At 34.9% G+C, this 14,958-nt stretch overlaps 1 protein-coding gene across 2 annotated transcripts in view; it reads right to left on the minus strand.

Moving 5' to 3' along the window:
• Positions 1-14,958, minus strand: part of dock4b (dedicator of cytokinesis 4b) — a 120,871-nt gene that overhangs the window by 54,757 nt on the left and 51,156 nt on the right. For both annotated transcript variants that reach the window (XM_067391638.1, XM_067391637.1), the window contains exon 12: positions 3,155-3,243. In XM_067391638.1, coding sequence (XP_067247739.1) covers positions 3,155-3,243 — 89 coding nt within the window. The remainder of the gene's footprint in view (positions 1-3,154; positions 3,244-14,958) is intronic.

Consider the following 14,958-nt stretch of genomic DNA (forward strand, 5'->3'; position numbering starts at 1 on the left):
ATGATTATTCACAGCTTTCTCAAATCACTTAATGAATGGATCTTCACCCAACAGATTGACACCGAGAAAACTTTACTCCTGCACATAATGAATATTCACAGGTATTTACTGAAGAGGACATGATGAATATTCATTTGAAAGCTCTGAATATAATAATCCTCCCACATACTACTCTCTTAGTTTGAGAGGATGTGATGGTAAATGTCAATTTTGTGTAATTTTATTCTGAAGAGATTTGGCAATGTTTCTAGTCAACATGTAAGTTAACAGGCTTACATTTCTGAAAACAGAAGTTCTGCTTTAGTGACAATTGTATTCTGAAAGTTATATGATGTACTGTAAAAACACACCCTATCAGTCCAGAAACAGTTTTCTGTTAGTGTTTTCTGTAACTGTAACTCTGTAGACTTGATCCTTTAGTTTTTAATAACTACCCCCCAATTTCACAGTTGCCTTAGTTGTCTAAAATTTTGGAGAAGCCTGTTTATCGTCAGCTGTTCTCATTTTTAAATACTTTTTTTTTAAAATTTCAGCTGGGTTTTAGGTCCAAACACAGTACGGAGTCTGCACTTTTAAAAGTGAACAATGATTTATTGCTTGCTGTTGACTTAGGAAAGTGTGCTGTTCTCATTCTGCTCAAACTTACGGCAACATTTAACACATTTGAAAACAAAATTCTTTTAGAGCGTTTGCATCAGTCGGTAGGGATCCAGGGAAATGCCCTCAAATGGTTTTTTTCTTACTTAAAAAGGACAGAAGCTCTGTAGTACAATTGGGAAATTATTTCTCAGATTCTGCAGTCTGTGTTTGTGGGGTTCCACAGGGGTCAGTTCTGGGGCCCATATTGTTTTCTTTGTACAGGTTACCATTCAGCCTTACTTGCCAAAAATATAACATTGCATATCATTGTTACGCAGATGACACTCCACTGTATCTTCCATTGAAGGCAGATGATGGCACTGTATTAAATGCTCTGATGAATTGCTTGAGTGAAATTAAACTAAACATTTTTTACAAATAAAAACAGAATGCCTAGTGTTTGGCTCCATTAGGTCACCTGTGCACATACTTGATTGTCTAGGCCCTCTTGCCTGTAATTTACATAAGCAAGCAAAGGATTTGGGAATTATCTTTGGTTCAGAGCTTAAATTTGATAAGCATGTCAATTCAGTGGGGAAGGCTGGCTTCTTTCAATTAAGGCACATTTCAAAAATCAAACCCTTTTGTCTTTTAATTAAATGATGTACTGTAAAAACACACTATCAGTCCAGTTTTATGTAACATTTCTAACCATATGAAACTGATCCATATCGCCATCATTCACACGTCATTTCCAGCTACCTTTAACCTATTTTCCAAAAGATTATTTGTCTTCTCTGCCCAGTTTAGAGTTTTGCTGAGCTTTGGAGAACTGGGCAACTTAGGATGGAAAACGATCTAAAAGCCCAATCGGTACATGACAGTACAATGATTAAGCAAACATGCATCAGAGTCTGTGCTATTGCAGCTCTTGATGATGTTCTGAAGCTGTGCCGAGGTTGGTCATAAAGTCATTGCCATTGAGTATGTGCCAGACGGTTTATGTTGTATAATTGCTGTTTGATGGCACAGGGTCAGAAAAGTGCTGTTGGAGAATTACTCAATTACTGAACTTGCACAAAGTCCCCATTAATTACAAAGACAGATTCAGAACGTGTACATGGGAACTAAGCCAAACTACACCTACCTAAATAGAAATGTTACATCAGTAGCCAGCATACACTTTGCAGCAATTAGAAGACAATGATTAATAAAACTTTGATTTATATCTGAATGCATAATGCATAGTCACATTATAAGCAAGGTGAATTTATGGGCGTCAAGGTTAAACATAAAATGAATTCAAATTTAAAAAATAAATAAATAAATAAATAAAATAAAATAAAATTTAAATAATAAAGTAAAAAAATAATTTATAAATTAAATTAATTAATTAAAAATAATAAAATAAAATAAAATAAATTTAAATAAAATTTAATTAAATTTTATCCCTAAAAATAATAAAAAAATATTTTAGCCCTTTAGGCTTGGCACCAAATGTGCAAAACACCATAGGATTCTCCATAGGACTCCATAGGAAGTGCTATGTCCTATATATTCACTGATCTCTAATGTAACAATGCTACATAATTATAGTCCAATTATAGTTTAATTCCATTATGATAATCACTCTAATGTTTAATAAGGTCCTGATAAAGCTGTTCCTTTGTCCCGTTCAGCGTAACTGATGTGGTAGAGATTAATCTAATTAAAACAGCACGGCTGATAAGCATGTATCATAAAAAACATTCGTTTAAAAAACCTGCATTGAACCATTTCATATATTAGCAGAACTCATATCTTCATTTATTCAGATAAAGTTTAGCAAGATGCAACTTTTGTGAGCATTATTGTCCATTGTCTGGTGTGCTGAGGAATGGGTCGAATAAATGACAATTTATTCCTTGGATTTGCAGTGTGATTACTCAACATCTAACGGGTGTGGAAGTGATGCACGCAATTACAAGCTCTTCACAGAAAATGCAGAAATAGACAAAAAGCTGCAAAACTACCATCTGGGTACTTGTGCTTCTTTACATGCTTATCTTTTTTCCCTGCCGAAATGAAATTTATTACCATGTTTGGATAAGCCACCCTGAAGGTCTTTTCATGCGTCTTCTAAAATTATTAACTTCTAAGTCATCATGCAAATTAGGTTTCTGGAAGAGCTAAGCATCTTTATACCACCGCCAGATATGCTGGCAACCCACGTACACAAGCATTATGCTGAAAATGGGGGTATTTAATTTAAGGGGAAATACACTTTTAAAGGTTTTATTTTCCCTGAAGTCCACTTATAACGTCTATCAAATTTCATGCACCAAAAACAGTCTTAATTGGGGATTTCGTGACCATCTTCCAGCCTCTCTCTTACTTTTAAAAACGGTTTTGTTATAATTGGCTAACCTCTTTGTATAGAGGTATAATGAGTAACAACGAGTCCTCACCAAGTTGCTGGACATTAAAATGTGCTTGTAGTTGTGATGTCATAACCATGGTGATTTCTGACCTGTTTATGCAGATTGTTTTCAATAAGTGACTTGACTCAATGTCAAGGTTGTGGCAGCTTCATTACCTGTGTTGGAGCCTGAAAGGTTGTATCTGGAGTTGACTTTTTTAATGATGTTGTCGTGTGTTTGACTCCAATCGCTCTCTGTGTTGCAACTGCAAAAAACAAAACAACAGAGGACAATCGGTGTACTGGATTCAATCCCACAGCCACACGGACATAAAGAACAGCAATCACATTAACAGCCCAAAGGACTGGACATGAGCCAGATGATAATGTGTGAGTGTCAACCAACAAACACATCTGTCTGTCCTCCAGTGCAAACTAGGCCATACTATTACAGATTTCCGTTTGTATTTCAGGCACCAATTCTTTACTTTATAGCATACAAATGTCTCCAATAACTAAGAAAACTTTGAATGGGGAATGGAGAAATCAGCTTTCTGGGTCCCCATTACCCCTTGGATGAAGACAACTTTGTTTCTGTAATTAGCCAGTGATTAGTTAATAGCCAGTCACATTTAAAATAAAAAAATAAAATAAAATAAAATAAAATAAAATAAAATAAAATTAAAAATAAAAAAAAAAATAAAAATAAAAATAAAAATAAAAAAAAATAAAATAATAAAATAAAATAAAATAAAATAAAATAAAATAAAATAAAATAAAATAAAATAAAATATAAAAAATAAAATATAAAATAAAATAAAATAAAATAAAATAAAAAATAATATAAAATAAAATAAAATAAAATAAAAAAAAATAAAATAAAAATAAAATAAAACTATAATTCCGACTTCTTCAGCAATGTACATGACTATTTATTTGTTTATTTAAACACATTTATTTATTTAGGTGTTTCATGCCATGTTGCATCGAAGACTTTTTTCATGGCAAAAACTATGTAAAATGTTCTCTGTCCACTTGAGATTTAAAAAAAAAAAAATCTGATGTTTTATGATTATAATTTCAAAACAAATCAAAACAACAAAACAAAATAAAATAAAACAAAATAAAAAAAATCTCAATTTCTTGACCTCTTTAGAGATGTACATTACTTTTTTTTTTCCTTTTCTTTTTTAAGGTGTTTTGCCATGTCATCATGTAAGACTATTTTCATGGCAAACTTTATAATTTTAAAATCCCCTTATATTTAAAGGTTTTTCGTTATTGCAGAAATTAATTGGTAGAGCAAATGAAAATGATGGTGACCAGCCAACCTCAACCAATCTGACCAATCAGGGAAAAGAGTTAGTCTCATACTTGCCGGTTTTCACTTACTTGCGGTGTTTGTGTGTGTGTGTGTGTGTGTGTGTGTGTGTGTGTGTGTGTGTGTGTGTGTGTGTGTGTGTGTGTGTGTGTGTGTGTGTGTGTGTGTGTGTGTGTGTGTGTTGGTTTTTGTGGTTTACGAGGACTTTTGACCTGAATACGCACCGGCATTACGGGGACATTTGGGTTTATGAGGACACAGGCCATGTCCTTGTAATTCCGGCAATGTAGATGCCTTTCTCTATGTCCCAGAAGCACCCTCTCCAATTTTCGCGGCATGTCCTTATATACCACAAAAACCTGATTTTATACCATACACTGTGTATCCTCTGTGTACGAGAGTGCGCCCCTGCAGCCGGGTCCTGGTACTGTACCGGCGTCATCGAAAATTTGCATTTTTCACACAAGTGTAAGTATTGAGGCCTGTGACTGGTCAGATCGGTACTGGTAGGCGGGAAATCACGAAAACAAGATGGCGCCGACGGGCGGAGCCTAATTCTGCAGCTCCTATTGGTTGCATACGCAATGAACAACAGCGAGACAAGATGGCGCCGGTGGGCGGAGCTTCATTCAGCTTCAGCTTCAGCATAGGTCTGTATAACAAGCGAGTTAATGCAAAATACTAATATATATATTTTTATTTGTGAATAAAACATATATATTTTTATTTGTGAATTAAATATATGAATAAATAGTGATCCTCGATTAAAAATATCCCTTAAATGTCATGTAATAAAGTATAAAAATAACTTGAATGCTGTTTACTCAGTATTTATACAGTTTATTTAGCTCGTTAGCATATGCTATTCATGTAAACACAACCACACATTAACTCGTGCGCTCACATCACATATATTTATTATTATTATTTTAATCCCGCGTATATTATATTAAGTATGGTTTATAATAAGAGTCTTCGCGTTCATTTCCTGTTTGGGCCGGATAGAAGCTGCACCTGAGAAGACATCTGAGCACCTGATGGAGGCTACTATTATTTTAAAGGTAAGTTGTTCTGCTTTTTAAATGCTTGTGGGTCCGTTTGGCTTGTTTGTTCATGTTTTGTAAGCTCTTTGCAGCTCGTTTTACAGTTATAAAACAGCTAGCTCGCGATGCTAACGGCGCTAGCGAGATTGTGATTGTGTTTAAAGACTGTCAGGAGGGAATCAGCGATGCTTGTCATTTAAAGCTGGTTTTCGATTAAACTATAATTGTAACTGCATCATTTTCTGATCGCATGCAATAACCTAGCCAAGCCATCATAATAAGGCGTTGTCATGACTACAGTCTGAAGGGGACGGCATTTCACCCAGTACAGTATCCTCACATACCAGCCTACTGTAAATATTACTACAGTTCTGCTTGATTTAAAGACATTAAGAAACAAAGATTTACTGGCTATGATAAGATGTATCAGAACTGTCAGTCTTATTCAGTCAAATTAATGCTGTCAGTATTATTGTCTATAATTTATCAATTGTGAAAATTTATGAAGGAATATTGATCCTCAATTATACATAATTCTTAAATATCATACAATAAAGTATGAAAATAACTTGCTGTTTACTATAATTTATCTTTTGACGTTTATACTAAAAACAGAAGATGACAGAAGACACATCAGATCATGCTGAAGTGAAACAGTGATGGAGAAAGCCCAATCTCAGGAGGAAGACATACAGTATTCACAAAGATTCATCAGTGATTTCACCTGTGTCAGGTATATTATATGTTATTTACAGTCATGATTTTACTTGCTTTATTATTAAAGGTTAAATGTTACTCAGGGAAATAGGGCTACACAATATTGCAGAAAAACTGACATTGCAATATTTAGTTTTTCTGCAATTTATATATTGCGATATGAAAACAATTCCACCAGATGAATTGAATAGCACTATTTGAAAATAATTAATCATTCTAGGATGATTGGGATCATTTTGTAGGGTAGTGCATCTGCTTAGAGAATAATAAACGAATTACAAGCTTAGATAAACACAATAAAAATAAGATACAAATTAAAATAAGCAGTGCTTTATGTTTTTCAGGTTAATCTAACTGTATTGAGGTACACACATTGAGGAAAGCATGTATGGGTCCAATATTATATGCATCCGTTTTCTTAATTGTTTACAACACAGAACCAACTGTTTTCGCTGAGAGTGTTTGTTCAAGCTCAAAGATAAGAGAAAGAGAACTGAACTCTGTGTTCACGTGCTATCTGTCTGTCAGAAAACAGCGCGAGTTCCAGTCATAGTGCGTTTGATGTTTAAATTGACAGGACTTAAAAACACAAGCAAATGACATTTGTAAAAGTCACATGCGCTCTTAACCGGGGGGCAGCTGGACCGTTCGGATCAACTACGATCCCTACACTTGACATTGCACATCCTGTGATGTGACTTTTGTGGATGCACACATCGGGATACAATGCTAAAACCATACATCGTGCAGCCGTAGTCCGTATGGATCGCAGATCAACTATGATCCCTATAGCCTACTTGACTTCATTTGTACTGCAATGTCACACCCACAGATAGGTATCAGTGACAAAACTATATATTGTGCAGCCCTACATGGCTTTATATATGCATTAGGGCTGCACGATATATCGCATGCTTTTGTCACGCGCATTTCTTCAGTAAAGCCGGTTCCCTGATTACCGCTAAATCACCATCACCTGCTTTCAAATGGAGCGCCATTTAATAGACAGAGCCGTAGATCACTGAAAAGCCACGCAATATCGCGTTCATTATCGAAGGCGATTCATCTGCGATATGAACGCGATATTGCGTAGCTTGTCAGTGATCTACGGCTCTGTCTATTAAATTTGAAAGCAGGTGATGGCGATTTAGCGGCAATCAGGGAACCGGCTTTACTGACGAAATGCGCGTGACAATCACATGCGATATATCGCCCAGCCCTAATATGCATCACATTACATGCATGTTCATGGCAGTATGTGAGGTGGTGTGTAGCTTTACACCTGTTTTATGAGGACACGTGTTTTATGAGGACATCATGCGAACATGTTCTTCATGTTTGACTTGACTGAAGAATCTCTGTGTGTTGTTAGATTGACACAAGCCTGGTCTATGAGGACACTCGTTTTACCGGGACTCTGGGGTGCACCCATATGGAAGATTGGGATTGATACTGATAACCCATAATTCACAGCTCACTGTAGCAAATGTCAATATTGAAAACTCATTATTGTGTTTGTTAGATTAGATATAATCATTTTAGAAGTAGGTAAAAAGAAGCACCCTCAGTTGAAATTGACTTTCAATGAGTAATACTGCAATGAATAATTGTTTTTTTTTTTATTTTGATTTGATTTTTATTTGCTTTTCTTTCTTATTTTCAGATGGTAACTGAGAAGAATCAGATTCAGAAGAATAAGATACAGCAACAATAAAGGTATCAAATAAAAGTAAAGTAATAATTGAGTTAGTCCTTAAAGGTGGTAAAGAGGATGTTTTGTTTTATACATTTTTGCAATATTACTTGAAACTGTGTTTACTAACTGATAAAAGACTATTTATTAGGTGCACTGAAAGTAATAATATTAATATACATAATCTGTGCACGAGGTAGGGCCTTAAAAACATCAGCCAATCGCGTAAACGGTTGGCCCTCTGGCTTGTCAATCACTGCCGTGACGTTCCTTGTGAGAGACGAGCGCGGCTGCGCTCCAGTAACTTTCCAAACTCCACAGGCGCCGCATGCAATGTTTTTGTCAGGAGACAGGAGTAACAGCTGCAGATTATGAGTTACCTGCGGTGAGTCCGACATAATGAATCCACTAACACGACACAGCGAATGCCGGTGGTAAACACTCGTGATCTAATACTTGTGCAGGAGTTTTGGGAGGCGTTCCCGTGAAATGAGCTGTGAAGGAGGGGGGCTGTTCTTACGCATGCGCTCATTTCAAAAACTCAGTAACAGTCTTTGGTTTCTCAGTCGACGAAAAGATCCTCTTTAGCACCTTTTAAAGAATAGAACAGATTTCAGTGTTTCTAAGAAGCAGATTGTTTGCCACAGTTATCAGTCACTGAATTATGATTGTGTGTGTGAAAAGTGAGTCATGATCACTTACTGTACAACTAGCACACCTCGTTTCACCACTATCACTCTCATACATACCCCTAACCTAACCCTAACCCTAACCCTAACCCTAACCCTGAACTCAGGGCGCCATCCAAATGTATCTAGTTATCAGTGTCCCGTTAAAACTAGTGTCCTCATAGACCAGGCTTCTGTCAATCTAACAACACACTGAGATTCTTCAGTCAAGTCAAACATGAAGAACATGTTCTCATGATGTCCTCATAAAACACGTGTCCTCATAAAACAGGTGTAAAGCTACACACAACCTGACATACTGTGATGAACACACACACATAATGTAATGCATATATAAAGCCATGAACATTACCATGGGTTTTTAAATATTGAAATATTGATTTGAAATGGATCTATTATGTGATCTTGTATATGATCTTAAATCAATATTTCATGTGCACATATTTATTGATCGGAAGCTGTGAATGGTTGACACTGATCATCCTGTCCATGTTTAATTTGCATTAATTACTGTCTAACTGTACATTACCCCTTTGATATATTTCATATATACTGATGGTTTGCAACTCTTAGTTGAAGTGATTGTATATAAAGCTTTATTTCTTATTTTCAGATAAGCCGTGAGACCCCGCTGTCATCAGTGACGATTGTGCTGCTCTTACTGTGGGCCTACACCAGGTAAGTGAGAGTTGTGCTGTAAGAGAATGAGCAAATGTAGCAGAGACTCTTGTGAGATCTAGGCTGTTAACATATTCAGACCAGTGTTTATGTCTAATTTGATGTTTGCAGACTCTCAGTGAGGTTGGACCCTCTGCTCTCAAAATGAACACTCTGTCCCAGTCAGAAGTCAGAGATGTACAGAAGGTATTGTTTTTCTTTTTGGAAATCAAATTAGGCATGTGCTGACAGGAAAATTTGGGCCAATTTTGATAACCAATAATTTTTTATATTTGAAAGGTGATAAATGATACATTGGCAGATAAATCTAAATCCAAATTCTAATATACTTTGAGAGCCTGATTACAAAAACAATAGACCGTGTCCCAAACACTTCAGCATAAATCAAACATATACAGTACAGCAGTCTAGTTTGATCCAGTATAAGATTCCTTTACTTTTACAATTATTTTGACACTACCATTCAAAAGTTTGGGGTCAGTAAGAATTTTTAATGTTTTAAAAGAAGTATCTTCTGCTCACCAAGTCTGCATTTATTTGATTAAAAATACAAACAAAAACAGTAATATTGTGAAATATTATTCCAATTTAAAACGGCTGTTTTCTTTGTCAGTATACAGTAAAGTGTAATTTATTCCTGTGATCAAAGCTGCATTTTCAGCATCATTACTCCAGTCTTCAATGTCACATGATCCTTCAGAAATCAATCTAATATGATGATGCGATGCTCAAGAAACATTTATTATTATTATCAATGTTGAAAACGGTTGTGTACAATTTTTTCAAAATTCTTCGATGAATAGAAAGTTCAAAAGAACAGCATTTATTTAAAATAGAATATTTTCTAACATTATAATTGTCTTTACTGCCACTTTTGATCAGTTTAACTTATCCTTGATGAATAAAAGTATTGATTAATTTTATTTCTATCCCCCAAAAATAAAATTAAAATTCTTACTGACCCCAAACTTTTGAACGGTAGTGTTTAATGTTACAAAAGATGTAGATTTCAGACAAATGCTGTTCTTTTGGACTTTCTATTCACCACAGCATCATAAAAAAATGTAAATAACTGTTTTCAACATTAATAATAATCATAAATGTTTCTTGAGCAGCAAATCATCATATTAGAATGATTTCTGAAGGATCATGTGACACTGAAGACTGGAGTAACGATGCTGAAAATTCAGCTTTGATCACAGAAATAAATTACACTTTACTGTATATTGACATAGAAAACAACTGTTTTAATTTGGAATAATATTTCATAATATTGCTGTTTTGTTTGTATTTTTAATCAAATAAATGCAGGCTAGGTGAGCAGAAGATACTTCTTTTAAAACATTAAAAAAAATCATACTGACCCCAAACTTTTGAACGGTGGTGTACATTCATATGGCCAATTTTCTTTATTTAAAAAAAGTGTCAACACTTTACAGTAAAGTTTATTGTTAGTATTAGTTAACATGAGCTAACAATGAATGGACAAATCCTGTCGAAGTTTTATTAATCTTAGCTAAGGTTAATCTCAACATTTCCCAAGACATTTTAGGATCCAGTGTTTTATCTGTTAACCTAAAATATGCGTGTTCATGTTAGTTCACAGTGCATTATTAACTCACATTTACAAGGGTTTTGCTCAGTTGATTCACGTTAGTTAATACAATAACAAATGAGACCTTATTGTAAAGTTGCAAAAAATATATATATTGCCTCACTACTACTACTACTAATAATAAATAAAATTAAATAAAAATGCAAACAAGTTATTGGTCAACATTACTTAGGCTACATAAAAAGAAACACAATACATGTGCTATGGATGAATAAAATGAAAGCCTGTTGGGAAATGATTTACTCAAACCATATTGTTGATGAAAATAAGAACAATACAAGTTGTAATGTTTTTGAAAAAAAAAAAAAAGTGTATATAAACATCTTTATTAAACATCTTTAGCATTACTGTTTCAAATAACACTGTTTTAGCATGAACCTGAAGAGCTGAATGAACACCCATAAACCAAAGCGCTTTGTTAGATGGTTTTCGCTCAACGGGATGCAACTTATATATGATAAAGTAGATATTTATACAAAAAAATTACAACTTATACCTGCACAAACTCATGCACAGATGTACATGAATTAAGTCACAAAGTGTTCTGGATACGCTCCCCACAACAACACACTAAAAAACGGCAACTAATCCAAAATAATTCACAGCGTTTTATTACAGTCGTGTTCTCATTATAATGTTATGTATATATGACAGTCCCAGCTATAGTTATTAATGTTATCCATTGCTGTTTGAGTGCGCATGCTGAAGAGATGATCACCGGTAGGCCTACAATGAAGCGCTTTCCTGCCGCGTTCATTAACTCAACCAAATGCATCCTATATGAGTTTAATCAGATATATACACAAAATAAAAAAATTCAACTTATAATTCCACAAAAGGCTGCGAATGCACAAGCAAACTGACTGTGCTAGTCATAAAGGTGTAACTCCGCAGATGTGCTCTTCGTGTAACAACGCTCTGATTTCACAGATTTGTGATTCACCGTAACTGTATCTTCCTTCAAGCAGTTCAATACTATCATGGAGAACAACGCACATCATATAATCCATTATTTATCAGTGTTAAAATATCTGCCTAGTTCGGACTGAGAATGATAACATTAAAATGAGCATTTATCGGCCAGTAAGATATGGTGGCTGATATATCATGAATCCCTGATTGGTTATGGCAGTATATTTATAGAGTTTTAACTATATGCATGATTTTAATGTTAACTTGTCACTGTTTTAAATGTGTAGGTCACTACTATAACGCATTAGTTTGATCACTATTAAAACGGAGTGGTTTAAAATGTACCATCATACCTGAAGACATTTGTGTTGAGCATGTGAACACAATAGCCAATCGGATGCGTTTGTTAGTCTGAGTTTTTGCTTAGCGCGAGTGCTGCATGTTGAATCCTTTCATTATAACCAACAAAGTATTGACACAATGCCAATAAAAGATGCACAACGTAGACAGACACACACACACAACTTCATTTATTATAACGGACGTTTCTGCAGAAGTACAGCTTTGTGTTTCTCGTGTTGTAATCGATAGCTTCAGTGGCTAATATGGCAGCGATCTTTGATTTCTGTAGGCCTATATAACACATTTGTTTATGCTGCTAACTACACATTGCATAGTTTCTGGATTGACAAATGTATTTATATGTGCAATTAAATCCAATTGATGCTGATAACCATAGCAATGGGTGGAACAAAATAATCTTGATGCTGTGTGTCAAATGATCTTTTTATTAAGTATTGGAGTGTAAATGTAAAAAAATAATAGACCTCCCACTTTTGCAATGTAATGTATTATTTTGTTCATTTGTTCAAACTGGCCACTCAGTGACTTTTTACTTTTAAATGTACAGATATTTAAATATAAAATTGTTCTAAGCTCTTTCTTTTGTCATCTGTCCTGACAGAATTAATTATTTCATTTGTGAATGAATAGGATATGTTAAATTCCAAACTTTTTCTTCGCATTTATTGTGGAAAACCCTGTAATGTAAAATAGTTTTCATTGTATGTTTTCAGTTGACAGTGATCAGTCAGTGTTAATCAGTGTTAAGTTTCTGTACTGCTTCATTTGGATCATCTCTGAATCCTTTGTCTGTAGTAGAATGTTTATTTTTCTTTCTTTACCTTGCTTTCAGGTGAGCCCTGAGAAGGACCAGTTATCAATGGACAATCAAGATGGTGTTAGACGGAGAAGGTAATAAAAAGAGCATTGCATCCTTTTAGAAAATGGTAGTCTAGTGAGAACTTTTTCACATAATCTTTGGGCCTGTTAACACCTGGTCATTTTATGTGTTTTTTTACTGATTTGTTCAAACAATTTCATTTACGATTGGCCACATAAATGTGTCTGTACAGAATCAGGGGCCATATTCACAAAACATCTTACGGCTAAAAGTAGCTCCTGACATGCCGATTTATGAGAAACTCTATAATCGGCGTGTCAGTCCTAATTTTTGCTCTTAAGAGTATTTCACAAAACATTTTAGTGCTAAAACTAGCTCCCAAATCTGTAAAAGGTTAGGAGTAGTCAAGAGGACTCCTAAATCACTAAGACCAAATCACAAACAATCCTAATGGCCGTTGATGCCAATCCGCCCAAAGACACTGAACACTATTGAGACAATAGCGATAGAGCCTTGGGTGCTGAACCTTTTCTTCATACATGTAATAAATATTTGGATTTATAGATTTGAATTTATGAAAAAATGCCAAAAATCTATAATAAATAAATAAATAAATAAAGTCCAATTACCTGTAGCAGTTGTTTTCACAAATTCACACTTACAAATAATTGAATAGAGTAAAAAACCAAGTGTAATAAGTGTATTTGGCGTCCTGTTCAAGGCGGTCGAGGGATCAGAGTTTGAAAATTTAGCCCAAATCCATATTACTTCCTCATATCTCCACTGAGAGTAAGGAACGGGGTGGCGACGGGATGCAGAAAACGGTCGAGGAAACTATAGGTGAGATCGGCTCTAGTCAGTGTATATATACCTCCTCTCGAGCCAATTAGACTGCTTGAACACGCTCCTCCCAAATTTTGTTTATAAAACATCATTTGACGCTTGAATTCTGCAATCTCTCGAGACGCAGACATGTAAGAGGCTGACAATTAGCTGAACGTATACTAGTTTAATTGACCCTTCACCAGGAGTTTGATTGACAAACAATCTAACCAATTATAACGCTAAATCCACCATCCAACCAAAGCTGTCAGGAGTTTAAGATTAACCTCGGTGGACTTGGAAAAATGGTGTACTGATGTCTTTCTGTGTTTTAAACAACATTCCTTCTGATGTTCATTCATGTTTATTTGATGCTATAAATGAACTAGTAGGAAGAGATGATCGATTCACGAGCCGCTTGAGCGGAGGCGCTACAGCGATCTGTCTTCAATTCCCTTACTATACGCAGATTTAACAGTATTCACATCATTAAAAGCTACCGCTATGAGCTCCATTTTATTGATCATGAGCAGCATCAGCACTGGTCAAATCATTTATTCTCACATTTTTTTAATGAAGATGATTGTGTGTTGAGCGTTTTCGACTTTTTAAGTTTCATTTGAGGTATTTTGCACGTCAGCTTACTGAAGAGATACTCATCTGTTCATCTGCGCCAACGCATGCTGCAGTAATGCTGTCATATCTTTCTATAACATGCCTATAACACATTCTCACATGTTTATTATTTAGTATTTTTGGGAGGAGTAAAATGTATTATTGTATAAATGTATATACAGCTATGGAAAAAATTAAGAGACCACTTAACATTGATTTCTGAACTTGGAGTGGTCTCTTAATTTTTTCCATAGCTGTATTGTTTTAGACAACGTCCAAAGTGATTTGAGCGATCGGATTTAAATCCGTCTCGAATGCGTTTTGGAGGGCATTTACACCTGGTCTTTCTATTATTGCATAGCAATCCATTCAGAGAAAATGCATGAAGTGAACAGGTGTAAACAGGTTTAAAAAAACGTTTAAACCAAATGAGCTGAAAATATTTTTATATGCCTCATAATAGTGCTGGGCGGTATGACCAAAAATTTATATCACAGTATTTTTCAAAATTATATCGGTTTCACAGTATATGACGGTGTGTGTGTGTGTGTATATATATATATGTATGACTGGGCGTTAACCACATTTTCTACTGATTGAGAGAGGAAATACTGCAGTAGATTGACTAGAATGCCCTGTTTTACTGTCATGATGAGTGAATATTGTAGAAAAATTCTACACTAGAGTTAATAC

This window comes from Chanodichthys erythropterus, chromosome 8 (assembly GCF_024489055.1).
Source record: "Chanodichthys erythropterus isolate Z2021 chromosome 8, ASM2448905v1, whole genome shotgun sequence".
Classification (NCBI taxonomy): domain Eukaryota; kingdom Metazoa; phylum Chordata; class Actinopteri; order Cypriniformes; family Xenocyprididae; genus Chanodichthys; species Chanodichthys erythropterus.